At 39.8% G+C, this 16,806-nt stretch overlaps 1 protein-coding gene across 1 annotated transcript in view; it reads left to right on the forward strand.

The window, feature by feature from the left end:
• The first annotated feature begins 235 nt into the window (after positions 1-235).
• LOC110505249 (MAM domain-containing glycosylphosphatidylinositol anchor protein 1-like) overlaps positions 236-16,806 on the forward strand; it is a 36,301-nt gene continuing 19,730 nt past the window's right edge. The window contains exons 1-3 of the mRNA XM_090219292.1: positions 236-242; positions 884-1,153; positions 15,996-16,111. Of these exons, the coding sequence (XP_090075418.1) occupies positions 236-242; positions 884-1,153; positions 15,996-16,111 (393 nt within the window). The remainder of the gene's footprint in view (positions 243-883; positions 1,154-15,995; positions 16,112-16,806) is intronic.

Here is a 16,806-nt window from a genome sequence, read left to right on the forward strand (position 1 = left end):
ATTTGCAATCGATGCAGCTATTCAAGTACTATGTAACAAATGTAAATATAATGTTATTACTAGTTTTACTACAAAGTTATGAGAAACTTAATGTAAAGTATTTCCGACTAATGCTGTATGGGGTGTATAGGTAACAAGACCAAATGGACATATATCCTTTCAAAATGAATAATGTCTGTTTAAGGGAGTGAGTGTGATGCCCACATTCTTTCCATCTGTCTCTGGATCAACAGAAATGAGAGGTAAAGGGAACATTTAATAGAGCTTGCTTTACAAATCAACACAGATGTATCCAACAGGTCAACTGTATCTTTTTAACCCTTTCAAATACCACATGTTGCTATTTAGTTATCAAATGACACAGTGAGTGCACTGCCATAATCTTACTCTTAGAAAATGATATTGATTTAGCTCATATCTTATTAGTGAAGAGTATTTTGAATCTGCTTTAGATTACTTGTTTGGTGCACTTTGTCCGTGTCTAGTTGTTTGGGGACTCCAAGAGAGGGATGCTTGTAATCCAGTCTTTAATGAATGTGGTTGAAGACCGACACAGAGCTAAAGATATAAGCTACATTTAACGTCTACACAGCTCTGGGTTTACAGTGTGTGTGTGTGTGTGTGTGTGTGTGTGTGTGTGTGTGTGTGTGTGTGTGTGTGTGTGTGTGTGTGTGTGTGTGTGTGTGTGTGTGTGTGCGTGTGTGTGTGTGGATGCGTATGGAATGCGTACATGAATCTGTGAGCCATCACTGTCTCCACTCCCACTCTTCCTGAGTTCCCCCTGCTCTCTGTCTAACAACAATGTAGAAAATTCCATGAATACATATTTAAACAATGACAAACTCACACCTTCGCCACTCTTCTCCCCCTCCTCTTCCCTCAGCTCCCCCTGCTCTACGGCTTTCTGTCAACGAATCCTTGGTGGTAGACCCCGGGAAGGACGTGACCCTGTCATGCGAGGTGACCGCCGGATTGCCTAAACCCACCGTCACCTGGTCGCGCCACCTCAACCCGTTGCCGAGAAACTCGTTGGTAAGAGACGGGACTCTGGAGTTGCGCTCGGTGACGCCCGCCGACTCAGGCTTCTACAACTGCACTGCAGTCAACAATGTGGGGAACCCAGCCAAGAGGAACGTCAACCTCCTCGTCCGAAGTCAGTGTGTGTTTATGTTTGACTGTTTGGGCATGTCTAGAGGGTTTGAATTTGCACTGATACACAGTAGTGAGTGTATGTTCGACTGTTTGCAGTGATATACAGTAGGATCTGAAATTATTGGCACCCTTGATAAAGTTTAGCAAAAAAGACAACACAAAAACTGAGCTACAGTATATTGTATGCTAAAATGATGGGGAAATTATATTATTTTATACCAATACAATTGCTCAGAGAAAGAGATTTTGTTAACAAGTAATATTTTTCTCAAAAAGATAGGGGTCAAAATGATTGGCACCTCTGTTTTCAATACCATTCAATACCTCACCTTGCGAGGATAATGGCACGGAGCCTTTTCTAAAAACCCTTCCTTCCTCTATACAGAATATTGGCAGATCCTTGATATCCTTCGACTGCCGTCTTCAATTTAAAGCAGAGGTTTTCAATGGGGTTCAAAAAACTTATATGGCCATTGCAACATTTAGATTTTGTGGTCAATTAACCATTTCTTTGTGGATTTTGTGTGTGATTGGGGTTATTGTCTTGCTGAAAGATCCACTTGCGAAGTTTTTGGCTAAAATGTCCTTGTAATGGATAAAGTTCAGTGTGCCATTGACCTTAAGTGCCCCAGGACCAGTGGAAGCAAAACAGGCCCATAACATCAAAGATCCACCATCTTTGAGGTTATTTTTTTCTCATGCATCACTATTTCAACACCAAGAGCTCTATTTTCATGTAATCTGACTATGGCACCGGTTCCAATCTAAGTGCCAATGCTTTAAGCAAACTTTACATTTGTTGGATGACATGAAAATAGAGCTCTTTGGGTAAAACACCAGTGGAGGGTTTGGCATCGAAATAAGAATGCATGAGCAGAAAAATAACCCCACAAAAATAAGGTGGTGGATATTTTGTTTTGTGACTATCTTGCCAGGTCCATAGAACAGTTGCCCCAGGATTTAAGCTTGTTTAGGTGGGGTTTTGAGAAGGTCAATCAGGCTTTCTTGTGTCTCCTTCAGCAGTGGTATCTTCCTATGTTTACCAATGACCAAATTAAGTGTTCAAAGAAAAGAACCCCATCCCTACAATCAATTAGAGTGGAGGTTAGAACATGCTGTGGGATTGCTTTGCTGCTTCTGGTACTACAACGGGCCTTGAATATGTGCAAGACATCATGAAATCAAAAGATTCCACTCCAAAACACAATGTTCAACCTAGAGTCCAAAAACTGTGTGAGTCTTCCAGCATGACAACAACCTCAAACACACATAAAAGAGTGGCCAGTGAAGAGTCCAGATGTTTTATTTTTTATTCAAGAGCACATAAAGAGCATGTACAATACATACAAATTAACACTTCAGTCTTTTCACAAGTGCATAATGAGATTCATATGTTGAGTAAATGTTTTCTGTACAGAGCAAAGAGTCTGAATAAGAATACAATATGGATAAAGCCACATCAGAAAAAACTAAAATCCAGAAATTACAAAATGAAACCAGTACAATGTCAGGAACTCTGACCAGACATCTTCTTACCTATGCTGTCTTTGTTGCAAGATTGATGTAATTCTCTCCATGTCAGCAAGTTCCCCACATAGACCTAACCACATTTCAATCTAGTACACACTTAACTGTACTGGGAAAATGGGAATCTGATGACGGACTTTCAGTTGGTGGTGGGGAGGTGGAAGGTCGTGGAAGACCTGTTGCAAAACAGTAAGTGGGAGACACAAGGTTTGAGTTAACATAAATACTCCACTAGCTTCATGCCCATTGGTTGAAAGAAAGGAAAGTGATTATTGCATAGGTTAATAATTAATGATGGTGGAATTGCCTTAGTGTGCCACGCTCATAGGCCAAATTTAATAGGTGAATGACATTCCACACGTTTGCTTATAGTAGGAGAGAGGTGACACTAAGCTGATGAGGTACCATTATGACACTACCCTATAAATATCTGCTATGCTGATGAGGTATCATTATAACCACTACCTGCTATGCTGATGAGTGAGATAGGAAGCGATGTGAACCTCTACCTACATGTACATATTAGCTCAATTACCTCGACACCGGTGCCTCCGCACATTGACATTGACTCTGTACCAGTACCCCCTGTACAGTTGTGGCCAAAAGTTTTGAGAATTACACAAATATTAATTTCCACAAAGTTTGCTTCTTCAGTGTCTTTAGATATTTTTGTCAGATGTTAGTATGGAACACTGAAGTGTAATTACAAGCATTTCATAAGTGTCAAAGGATTTTATTGACAAATACATGAGGTTGATGCAAAGAGTCAATATTTGCAGTGTTGACCCTTCTTTTTCAAGACCTCTGCAATCCACACTGGCATGCTGTCAATTAACTTCTGGGCCACATCCTGACTGATGGCAGCCCATTCTTGCATAATAAATGCTTGGAGTTTGTCAGAATATGTGGGTTTTTGTTTGTCCACCCGCCTCTTGAGGATTAACCACAAGTTCTCAATGGGATGAAGGTCTGGGGAGTGTCCTGGCCATGGACCCAAAATATTGATGTTTTGTTCCCCGAGCCACTTAGTTATCACTTTGTCTTATGGCAAGGTGCTCCATCATGCTGGAAAAGGCATTGTTCGTCACCAAACTGTTCCTGGATGGTTGGGAGAAGTTGCTCTCGGAGGATGTGTTGGTACCATTCTTTATTCATGGCTGTGTTCTTAGGCAAAATTGTGTGTGAGCCCACCCCCTTGGCTGAGAAGCAACCCCAAATATGAATGGTCTCAGGATGCTTTACTGTTGGCATGACACAGGACTTGATGGTAGCGCTCACCTTGTCTTCTCTTGACAAGCTTTTTTCCAGATTCCCCAAACAATCGGACAGGGGATTCATCAGAGAAAATGACTTTATCCCAGTCCTCAGCAGTCCAATCCCAGAATATCAGTCTGTCCCTGATGTTTTTCCTGGAGAGAAGTGGCTTCTTTGCTGCCCTTCTTGTCACCGGGCCATCCTCCAAAAGTCTTTGCCTCACTGTGCATGCAGATGCACTCACACCTGCCTGCTGCCATTCCTGAGCAAGCTTTGTACTGGTGGTGCCCCGATCCCGCAGCTGAAACAACTTTAGGAGACGATCCTGGCTCTTGCTGGACTTTTCTTCACAACAATTGAAACGCTCTTCTTGAAGTTTTTGATGATCCGATAAATGGTTGATTTATGATTCCAAGCACCACCCTCCTTTTGAAGCTTCCAGTCTGTTATTCAAACTCAATCAACATGACAGAGTGATCTCCAGCTTTGTCCGCGTCAACACTCACACCTGTGTTAACGAGAGAATCACTGACATGATGTTAGCTGGTCCTTTTGTGGCAGGGCTGAAATGCAGTCAATATTTTTTGGGGGGGATTCAGTTAATTTGCATGGCAAAGAGGGACTTTGCAATCCCGCAGCTGAATCAACTTTAGGAGACAGTCCTGGCGCCTGCTGGACTTTCTTGGGCGCCCTGAAGCCTTCTTTGCAACAACTGAACCGCTCTCCTTGAAGATCTTGATGATCCGATAAATCATACTGGCAGCAAAATCCTTGCCTGTGAAGCCCTTTTTGTGTAAAGCAATGATAACGGCACGTGTTTCCTTGCAGGTACCCACGATTGACAGAGGAAGAAAAATGTTTCCAAGCACCACCCTCCTTTTTAACTTCCAGTCTGTTATTCGAACTCAATCAGCATGACAGAGTGATCTTCAGCCTTGTCCTCGTCAACACTCACACCTGTGTTAACAAGAGAATCACTGACATGATGTCAGCTGATCATTTTGTGGCAGGGCTGAAATGCAGAGGAAATGTTTTTTGGGGATTCAGTTCATTTGCATGGCAAAGAGGGACTTTGCAATTAATTGCAATTCATCTGATCACTCTTCATAACATTCTGGAGTATATGCAAAGGCAGCAGACATTGTGAAAATGTATTTTTGTGTCATTCTCAAAACTTTTGGCCACGACTGTATATAGCCCCGCTATTATTATTTACTGCAGCTATTTAATTAGTTGTTATTCTTATCTCCTACTCTTGTTGTATTTTTTAAAACTGCATTGTTGGTTAAGGGCTTGTAAGTAAGCATTTCACTGTAAGGTTGGTAATTGGCACCTGACAAATACAATTTAAAATTGATTTGATTTGAATTGTACGACTTCACTTGATGAATGAAAAGTGACGATCCATTCAGACCACTATTTATCTGTTCAATATGTCAGTGTATTGTGTCTGTTTGTAACATATGTGATAATGTGAACGTATTATAAATTGTATTTTAATGTTTAATGACTCTTGGAAGATTAGTCCAAATGACGACTAAAAGAGATTCAAATCAGACCAGCCTTACTGATTGAACTTTTGTCAATCTTTTGAGGATGCATGTTCATTTTTCCAGCATTTTTTAAGATGATCTTTTAGCCAAAGCAAAGAAATATGTATCAGTTTAAGTGGATAGGAGTGGAATGTATGCACAGGAACAATACCTAGAAGGAGATTAAATGTGTCTGGGTGAATATCAATGATATATCAGAATTTCTAAACCAAATTACTGGATTTTGCCTAAAGTACCTATTGATCCACACTTCGTCCAACACATAGCAGATATTTCTTTGTTCATTTTATACATTTTATCAGGACTCATGAGAAAATGATTTTGTACTTTGAATTGGAATGCCCTTGTCTGGTTATGTAGTGGCTTTGTATAGTGTTTTCCATACATTCCCCCAACTCTCCTCTGATATCTGCACATGTATTTCAACTTACCATAAATTCCTACGATTCTCGGGCTCTTGACCAATTCTGCTATTTTGTGTTATTTTTGAGCTGATCTTAACTTGTTTCTTCTATTGTTTCATATGACCGAAAATAGCTTCTGGACATTAAAACAGCTATCACTAACCTCAATTTGGATGAAGATTTATTTTTCAATGAACTGGCGGCGCAGGACATACTGCTCACCCCGGACCAGGCCCCAATCCCTGACACTCGGAAGAGAAAGACGGCAATATAGAGGCCGACGTGCGGGTACCCTGATGAAACTACGGCGGCGATGAAATACAACACCTCTACCATCTGTTCTATTGGCGAATGTACATTCACTGGAGAACAAACTGGATAAGCTTCGTTCGAGACTATCCTATCAACGGGACCTGAAGAACTGGAATACCCTATGTTTCTCTGAAAATTGGCTGAACAAGGACATGGATAATATTCTAGTTGTTTTTTTATATGCATCCGCAGGACAGAACGGCAGTGTTGGGTACAGTGCCTTGCAAAAGTATTCATCCATTTTGGCATTTTTCCTATTTTGTTGCAATCAGAAGACATTCATTTACTCAATAAATGTTCCTTTTGTTCGATGAAGTCTCTTTATATCCAAAAACCTTTCTTCAGTAATCCACAGGCTCAAACTCAGTCAAAACAATCAGACAAAAAAATCTAAATTGTATCCGTAAAGTTCATAGAAACATGTCAAAAGATGTTTATATTCAAGCCTCAGGTTGTTTTTTAGCCGAAATTATCTTTAAGATTTCAACCGGACAACAACGTTGTCAATATAAAAGGTAAACAAGAAATGCACATGCACCTGAAAAAGCTCTGCGACACGTTAGGGTCCACTCGTTCAGACTGGTCTTACTCCCTCATTTATAAGAATACAAGCCTGAAATGATTTCTAAAGACTGTTTACATCTAGTGGAAGGCATAGGAACTGCAAATGGAGTCCTAAGTCAATAGATACTGTAATGGCATTGAATAGAAAACTACAAAACCCCCCAAAAAACTACTTCCTGACTGGATTCTTCTCAGGTTTTCACCTGCTAAATCAGTTCTGTTATACTCACAGACACTATTTCAACAGTTTCGGAAACTCTAGAAGGTTATCTATCCACATCTACCATATGCATATCATATCTTCTGGGCCCGAGTAGCAGGCCGTTGAATTTGGGCATGTTTTTCATCCAAAATTCCGAATGCTGCCCCCTACCCTAGAGAGGTTAATCTATATCTAAGACCTTGCTGCTGTCTTCTACCGTACTTCCCATTCTCTTTGCTAATGATACCAATTAGATTTTTGATTCACTAATTAATGAAGCCAACTCAGGCATGCCCATATTTTCTGAATGGTTCCAGATAAAAACAAACATATTTAAATGTTTTAAAAAAATCCAAGAATAAGAAATATTGTTTAAAAAAATCACATCCACTAGACTCCTAATAGATTTTTTTTTACATAATCTTTTTTTTACTAGGCAAGTCAATTGACAATGACAGCCTACCCTGGCCAAACCCTAACCCGGATGACGCTGGGCCAATTGTGCACCACCCTATTGGACTACCAATCACGGCCTTTTGTGATACATCCTGGAATCAAACCAGGGTCTATAGTGACACTTCTAGCACTGTGATGCAGTGCCTTAGACCGCTGCACCACTCAGGAGCCCTGATGAAACATTGTACTGGAAAGACCATTGATCAGAAATACAGTGTAGACATTGGTAATGTTGTAAATGACTATTGTAGCTGGAAACGGCAGATTTTTTTTAATGGAAAATCTACATAGGCGTACAGAGGCCCATTATCAGCAACCATCACTCCTGTGTTCCAATGGCACGTTGTGTTAGCTAATCCAAGATTATCATTTTAAAAGGCTAATTGATCATTAGAAAACACTTGTTAGCACAGCTGAAAACTGTTCTGATCAAGAAGCAATAAAACTGACCTTCTTTAGACTAGTTGAGTATCTGGAGCATTAGCATTTATGGGTTCGATAACAGGCTCAAAATGTCTTTCTTCTGAAACTCGTCAGTCTATCCTTGTTCTGAGAAATCAAGGCTATTCCATGCGAGAAATTGCCAAGAAACTGATGATCTCGTACAATGCTGTGTACTACTCCCTTCACAGAACAGTGCAAACTGTCTCTAACCAGAATAGAAAGAGTGGGAGGCCCCGGTGCACAACTGAGCAAGAGGACAAGTACGTTAGTGTCTAGTTTGAGAAACAGATGCCTGACAAGTCCTCAACTGGCAGCTTCATTAAATAGTACCCGCAAAACACCAGTCTCAAAATCAACAGTGAAGAGGCGACTCCGGGATGCTGACCTTCTAGTGTAATATATATATATATATATATTTATTTATTTAAAAAATTACGAGCACCTTATAAACTGTATGCACCAAAAACCCTGTTGTTTTGACAAATGGCAATTCATCACTCATACTGATTAGGGGGTAAATCAGGTTGTATGCGCTGTCTGCAGCAAAGTGATGATATCTGTTGGTATTATCACAAAGATTAGTGCTTTGGTTCATCAGGCTTGCGTTCTAACGCTATGCTATAGCTTAATTTACCCATATCTCATTTACTATAATATTGTCTGGGCCAGTACATATGCATCCTACCTATACAAATTACTCATCATCCAAGGCTAGACACCTTCTCTAATTACCTTGCTCCATCTGCACCTTTGTTTAAGAAACACTAATGATTGAATCTACAAATACTCATACCTCCCAGGTTACCTAAACCCTTCAATGGATTCATCCAAGTTAATTTTGAAGTGCATCTACAGTATATAACACAAGACACTGTGATATCCTTCACCCTCCCCAATGCTGCACCTCACATGGTCAAATCTCTATAAGATATAGAGGTACCATACTCTGGAATTCTTATCTTCACATTGACAAAACATCATCCCTCAAAAGCTTCAAGAAAAGACTGGGGGTCAACCTGATAACCCAAGCTACTCAGTAATCAACTCCATATAATCTAACTCTCACATGCACACACACACATTTAAACAAGATCTCACCCCGTGGGGTCAAAATGATTACAAGAACGGTGAGCAAAAATCCCAGAACCACACACCTAGTGAATGACCTAGGGGGGACCAAAGTAACAAAGCCTACCATCAGCAAGGGCATTGAAGCTGAAACGTGGCTGGATCTTTCAGCATGACAATGATCCCAAACACACCGCCCGGGCAAAGGACAGGCTTCGTAAGAAGCATTTCAAGGTCCTGGAATGACCTAGCCAGTCTCCAGATCTCAACCCCATAGAACATCTTTGGAGGGAGTTGAAAGTCCGTGTTGCCCAGCAACAGCCCCAAAATATCACTGCTCTAGAGGAGATCTGCATGGAGGAATGGGCCAAAATACCAGCAACAGTGTGTGAAAACCTTGTGAAGAATTACAGAAAACGTTTGACCTCTGTCATTGCCAACAAAGGGTATATAACAAAGTATTGAGACAAACTTTTGTTATTGACCAAATACTTATTTTCCACCATAATTTGCAAATACATTCATTAAAAATCCTACAATGTGATTTTCTGATTTTTTTTCTCCTTTTGTCTGTCATAGTTGAAGTGTACCTATGATGAAAATTACAGGCCTCGCTCATCTTTATAGGTGGGAGAACTTGCACAATTTGTGGCTGACTAAATACTTTTTTGCTCCGCTGTATATAAGAATTTATCAACTCGACAAACAACACTAGGCTCTATTATTATGGTGGGAGATTTTAATACAGTCTTAAATACCTCTATGGACCGGAAAGGAAATCACACCACAAACTATCACCTTCAGGCACTTAAGGAAATCATGAATGTCATGGATATATTGGAATTAGTGGATATATCGAGACTTAAATACCCTGACCTAGTGAGATATACATGGCGGAGGCTTAATCAAGCTAGTCGTCTTGACTACTTTCTTATGCCATTTTCTCTGGCACCAAAAGTTTAAAAAGTGTTGATAGGGGACAGAATGCGGTCGGATCATCACATAACTGGCATATATATTACTCTTACAGAATTTCCACGTGGGCGAGGATATTGGACATTTTATCAAAGCCTACTAGATGATAAATTGTTTAGATCTAGGACAGAATAATTTATAAGATACTTTTTCAGACATAACATAGGTACAGCAGATCCCCTTATTGTATGGGACACTTTTAAGTGTGCCTTTAGAGGCCATGCAATTCAGTACTCATCAATAAAACAATAGCAATTTAGATCAAAAGAGTCCATATTAACAAAGGAAATTGAAGGACTGACAGTACAGTTAGATAGCAATTTAAACGGTACCATAGAGGCACAGAATAAGTTAGAGGAAAAACAAAAAGAAATGGAGGAACTTATTCAAGAATGATCCAATGTAATAGACTATAAAAATGTAGCGAACTGGATGGAATATGGGGGAAAATTAACCAAATTCTTTTTCAATCTTCAATATAGAAATGCTACCAAAAACAATGTCACGCATAATTCATCAAATTTTATTTTGAAAGAAGAAGTAAAGTACTTTGTTTTCGTTTCAGGCTCCTCCATCTCCACTAACTGAAACTAATTGTATGGATTTTTTTCCTAATAATATTGTAAAATCAACATCTGTACAGAAAGACTCATGTGAAGGCCAAATTACACAGGAGGAACTGCTTGATGCAATTGGGGCCTTTAAGGATGGGAAAACTCCAGGGCTGGATGGCATACCAGTGGAAGTATACAAAACTTTTTTTGATATACTCAAAGGACCATTATTAGCATGTTTTAACCACTCCTATATGAATGGTAGATTATCAGACACACAACAAGAAGGTCTGATATCATTATTACTGTAACAGGACCCAAGTGGTGTATATATAAAGATCCAGTCCATTTAAAAATTGGAGACCTCATACACTTCAGTGTTGTGATGCAAAGATCCTAGCAAAATGCTTGGCGCATAGAATTTAAAAAGTATTTTCAGATATTATTTATCCTAATCAGACAGGTTTTTTACATGGATGATACATTGGAGATAATATAAGACAAGTACTGGAAACAATAGCATACTATGAAATATCGGGTGCACCAGGCCTGGTTTTCATAGCTGATTTTGAAAAGGCTTTTGATAAAGTATGACTGGAGTTTATATATAAATGCCTAGATGGTTGGGATGGTGTTCTTCGGCTTGCAAGCGTCCCCCTTTTTCCTCCAAACATAACGATGGTCATTATGGTCAAACAGTTCTATTTTTGTTTCATCACACCAGAAGACCTGATCTTTGCCCCATGTGCAGTTGCAAACCGTTTTTATGGCGGTTTTGGAGCAGTGGCTTCTTCCTTGCTGTTGTCAAAGTGTGTTCATCTCTCGGAGACAGAATGCGTCTCCTTCCTGAGCGGAATGACGGCTGCGTGGTCCCATGGTGTTCATACTTGCTTACTATTGTTTGTACAGATGAACGTGGTACCTTCAGATGTTTGGAAATTGCTCCCAACGATGAACCAGACTTGTGGAGGCCTACAATGTTTTTTCTGACGTCTTGGCTGATTTCTTTTGATTTTCCCATGATGTCAAGCAAGAGGCACTGAGTTTGAAGGTCGTCCTTGAAATACATACACAGATACACCTCCAATATACTCAAATTATGTCAATTAGCCTATCAGAAGTTTCTGGGGCAATGACAACATTTTCTGGAATTTTCCAAGTTGTTAAAAGACACAGTCAATAATGTAACGTAAACTTCCTAACCGACTTGTCAAAACTATAGTTTTAAAAATACATTTGTGGAGTGTTTTGAAAAACTAGTTTTAATGTGTCACAATAGTAATCATACAGTACCAGTCAAAAGTTTGGACACACCTACTCATTCCAGGGTTTATCTTTAGTTTTACTATTTTCTAGTAATAATATTGATGACATCAAAACTATGAAATAGCACATATGGAATCATGTAGTAACCAAAAAAGTGTCAAACAGATTTTATATTACATTTGAGATTCTTCAAAGAAGCCACCCTTTGTCTTGATGACAGCTTTGCACACTCTTGGCATTCTCTCAACCAGCTTCATGAGGTGGTCACCTGGAATACATTTGATTTAACAGGTGTGCCTTGTTAAAAGTTAATTTGTGGAATTTCTTTCCTTCTTAATGTGTTTGAGCCAATCAGTTGTGTTGTGACAAGGTTGGGGTGGTATATAGAAGATGGCCCTATTTGGTAAAAGACCAAGTCCATATTATGCAAGAACAGCTCAAGTAAACAAAGAGAAATGACAGTCCATCATTACTTTAAGGCATGAAGGTCGGTCAAAACGGAAAATTTCAAGAACTTTGAGTCCAGTCGCAAAAACCATTATGACGAAACTGGCTCTCATGAGGACCGCAACAGGAAGGGAAGACCCAGAGTTACCTCTGTTGCAGAGGATAACTTCATTAGAGTTACCAGCCTCAGAAATTGCTGCCCAAATAAATGCTTCAGAGTTCAAGTAACAGACACATCTCAACATCAACTGTTCAGAGGAGACTGCGTGAATCACTTCAAAAGGACACCAATAGGAAGAAGAGACTTGCTTGGGCCAAGAAACACAAGCAATGGACATTAAACCGGTAGAGTAGGTGAACTTATGATCTCTGTATGTGTGGTTCCCAACGTGAAGCATGGAGGAGGAGGTGTGATGGTGTGGGGGTGCTTTGCTGGTGACACTGTGATTTATTTAGATATCAAGACACACTTAACCAGCATGGCTACCACAGCATTCTGCAACGATATGCCATCCCATCTGGTTTACGCTTAGTGGGACTATCATTTGTTTTTCAACAGGGCAGTGACCCAAAACACACATTCAGGCTGTGTAATTTTAATTTACCAAGAAGGCGAGTGATGGAGTGCTGCATCAGATGACCTGGCCTCCACAATCTTCCGACCTCAACCCAATTGAGATGGTCCGGGATGATTTGGATCTCAGAGTAAAGGAAAAGCAGCCAACAAGTGCTCACCAAATGTGGGAACTCGAAATGGAAAAGCATTCCTCATGAAGCTGGTTGAGAGAATGCCAAGAGTGATCAAAGCTGTCATCAAGGCACAGGGTGCCTACTTTGAATAATCACACATTTTGATTAGGGGGGAAATGGGGTTATATGCGCTGTTGAAACTAACACAACTAAAAAAACACATGGAAGCCGTAAATATTGTTAACTTCACTCATTAGAGGACAATCTGCTGAGAAAACCAGTTACATTTTGGAGTGATTCATTTTGATTTTAGGGTCGCCAAAACAGAAAAAGAAACGCAACACTTATTTGTCAAACACTCATTGTTACATCATGTTGAAATCAATAGATTGAGAGAGGATGGATTGCACTTCCAGCTCAAACTAACCTTTCAAAAAAAACACACAGATTCTGTGAATAATATGTATATCACTGGTTAGAGGACAACGTGTAGAAGAAAGCCAGCTACATTTTGGATTGTTGCATTTTGTTTCAATTGGGCAGTCAACGCAGAAAGGTCAACACAACACTATTTTGTTAATCACTCATATCGATATCAATTTGAAGACAGCAATGATTTGTCCGCTGGGCGCTGTTCTCAGATAATCACATGGTATGCTTTCGCCATAAAGCCTTTTTGAAATCTGACACCTTGGCTGGGTTAACAACAAGATAAGCTTTATTTTGATGTATTGCACTTGTGATTTTATGAAAGTAAAATACTTATAGTAATTTAATTTGAATTTGGCGCTCTTCAATTTCACCAGATCTTCCATAAGAAGATTTTAAAAAAGGAGCAGACAAAGTGTGTTCCGGGATGTATGTTTTTGTCTTGCACATATGTGTATGTGTGTGTGTTTTCCCCTTCCATGTTAATGGCAGTCACACGAGCACAGGTGGCGAGATAGCACGCAGACGAGTGCTTCGTAAGCGCCTCGCTAATGTATAAAGTGCAACACATGGTCTCCATCTACTTGAGCGCGGAGGGCTAGCCATATGACGGTGACGTTAAGTCTCCCGTCATCACCAACCCACTTGCCGAGCTAGTTTGCATGCTTGGCAAAGCATGGAGTTGCAATGTTTTTATTTTTCCTCTCCTGCACTCTCACTGGTACTAGAGATGTTACATCAAAGCAGCTAACTTCAAAGCAGTGTGCTGATGTGTGTATCACTTTATCAGAAGCACGTCATCAATGAAGTCCGAAGCGTGTTGCAAGATCCCACTTATTTCGCCGTGGCCTTTTCTGATTTCCAGCTGCTTTCAAACACGGACCTCTACTGCACGTGTATTTACAAATATAGTTAGGATTTTGTACAAAAATAATCACCTGACTGGTATGCAACATTCAGCGATGTAAGGGTATGAGGTGGAATACTGTTGAATGCAAACTATTTTTTAAATTTAGTATGGTATAAGCTTCTGTCTTAAGGATCTTAAATATTGCCATATGTTCAGTTTCTTTTAAATAGTCAACTTGAAGGCAAAAAAGAGAAGCATGATGTAAGATGCAAACCTGGTATTCTATCTGATTATAATTTACTAAAGCCAATGACTTTACCGCGGCTCCACAGTGTTTAAATGAAAATGGAGAAAAAATACTTCTGTCAATCACACACTGCTATTTATTGCTGACCAGCAGATGTATTTAATATGCGTTGTTAACAGATAATGAAGCTCTGGTTAATGAACTGTTTTTCGGAAACAATTTGGTGAAATCGCCGAAAAAACTATGCCTCTTGTTAAGGTTTTCCTCCGTCGAAGGAGAGGAGGACCAAAATGCAGCGTGGTTATTTGTAAACATCTTTAACAAAGATGAAAAACGAACAATACAAAAACAATAAACGTAACGTGAAAAACCTAAACAGCCTTATCTGGTGCAAACAAACACAGAGACAGGAACAATCACCCACGAAACACTCAAAGAATATGGCTGCCTAAATATGGTTCCCAATCAGAGACAATGATAAACACCTGCCTCTGATTGAGAACCACTCCAGGCAACCATAGACTTTTTTAGACAACCCCACTAACCACAATCCCATAACCTACAAAAAAACCCTAGACAAAACACACCACATAAATAACCCATGTCACACCCTGGCCTGACCAAAATAATAAAGAAAACACAAAATACTAAGACCAGGGCGTGACACCTCTACCATAGACCACTTGTAATTCCTATTGGAATCCAGCAATAGTTATGATTTTTGAGAATGACTACCAGGAACATTGTGAGGTGACTGCCTAAGCCATTTAAACTGGAACAACCATTTCAGTTATGGGTGCACAAAAAATCCAACTTACTGATTGGATAGTTGAGAAATGTATGTTATTCATCTTTGTGTAGCATTATACAAAAACACAGATATAAAAAAAACGATTTAAAACATCTACATGTAATTGAGCATGATTATGGTACACATTTGGCTTTTAAGGGTACCACCTCAGTGACAAAGCCATTAGTTCCATTTATTTGGCAGAAATGTACCTTCACATGAACCCTTTTTTAGAGTGAGAGTGTGATGACTGTACCTTTTTTTAATTCAAAATATTGGCTACATAAATGTACCATTATACTCTTTATCCGCACATTTTACTAAAAGGTACTGCACAGTACCTGAAGGTACATTATGTGTATTTTGATATTTTCGATGGGACAGCCATTGTTGTTAGGGTGGATCTCTCTCCTTTTCTCATTGTTTATTCTCTTTTTAAAATCCCTACTCTTCTCCCTCCCTCCCTACCTCCCTGATCACACCTACGTGCCTTGATTGTTCCCTCCCTCATTCTTACTTCATCACTTCTACCTTTTCCTCTTCTTTCTTCCTCTTCCCATTCTCTCTTTCTTATGCTCTCTCCTTCCTCCTTATTTCTTTCTCTTATACTTTCCACCTTCTCCCACCCCATTCTTCCTTACCCATCTCTCCCATTCTCCTTCCTTACCCCTCTTTCCCTCCTCTTGCCTTCCTTTCCTCCTCTTCCCCTCTACACACCCTTCTCTCCTTCCTCCTTCAACCAACTCCTTCCCTCCCTACACCCCCCCTCCTCACCCCCTTCTATTCCCCTTCCCTCCATCTCTCACTTCAGGTATGGGTAACCTTACCTTCCAGATCACACCCGACTCCAACAAGGACAGTGAGAGCATCCAGATGGGCCGTGACCTCAAGCTTTCATGCCATGTGGACGCGGAGCCCCAGGACAAGGTCAACTGAATAATAATAATAATAATAATAATAGGGACCTCTTTATAATGGTCTCATAATGATGCTGACTAAATAAGTTGAGAGAATTGAGAGGGATGAACATTTTATTTAAAGAGACATATGCCTTGTTAAAATACATTATAAAAGGTTGTTACATGCTTATAACAAGTTAATTAATTCAGTAAAGTACAGTACCAGTCAAAGGTTTGGCCAAGCCTACTCATTCAATGTTTTTTCTTTATTTTACTATTTCCTACATTGTAGAATAATAGTGAAGACATCAACACTGTGAAATGACACATATGGAATCATGTAGTAACAAAAAAAGTGTTAAACATATTTTAGATTTTAGATTATTTAAAGTAGCCACCCTTTCCCTTGATGACAGCTTTGCACACTCTTCAGCATTCTCTCAACCACTGCACCTGGAATGCTTTTTCAACAGTCTTGAAGGAGTTCCCACATATGCTGAGCACTTGTTGGCTGCTTTTCCTTTACTCTGCGGTCCAACTCATCCTCAATTGGGTTTAGGTTGGGTGATTGTGAAGACCAGGTCATCTGATGCAGCACCTCATCACTCACCTTCTTGGTCAAATAGCCCTTACACGGCCTGGAGGTGTGTTGGGTCATTGACCTGTTGAAAAACAAATGATAGTCCACCAAGTGCAAGCCAGATAGGATGGCATATCACTGCA

Source organism: Oncorhynchus mykiss, chromosome 25 (genome assembly GCF_057628025.1).
Source record: "Oncorhynchus mykiss isolate SJ-2025 chromosome 25, ASM5762802v1, whole genome shotgun sequence".
NCBI classification, from domain to species: Eukaryota; Metazoa; Chordata; class Actinopteri; order Salmoniformes; family Salmonidae; genus Oncorhynchus; species Oncorhynchus mykiss.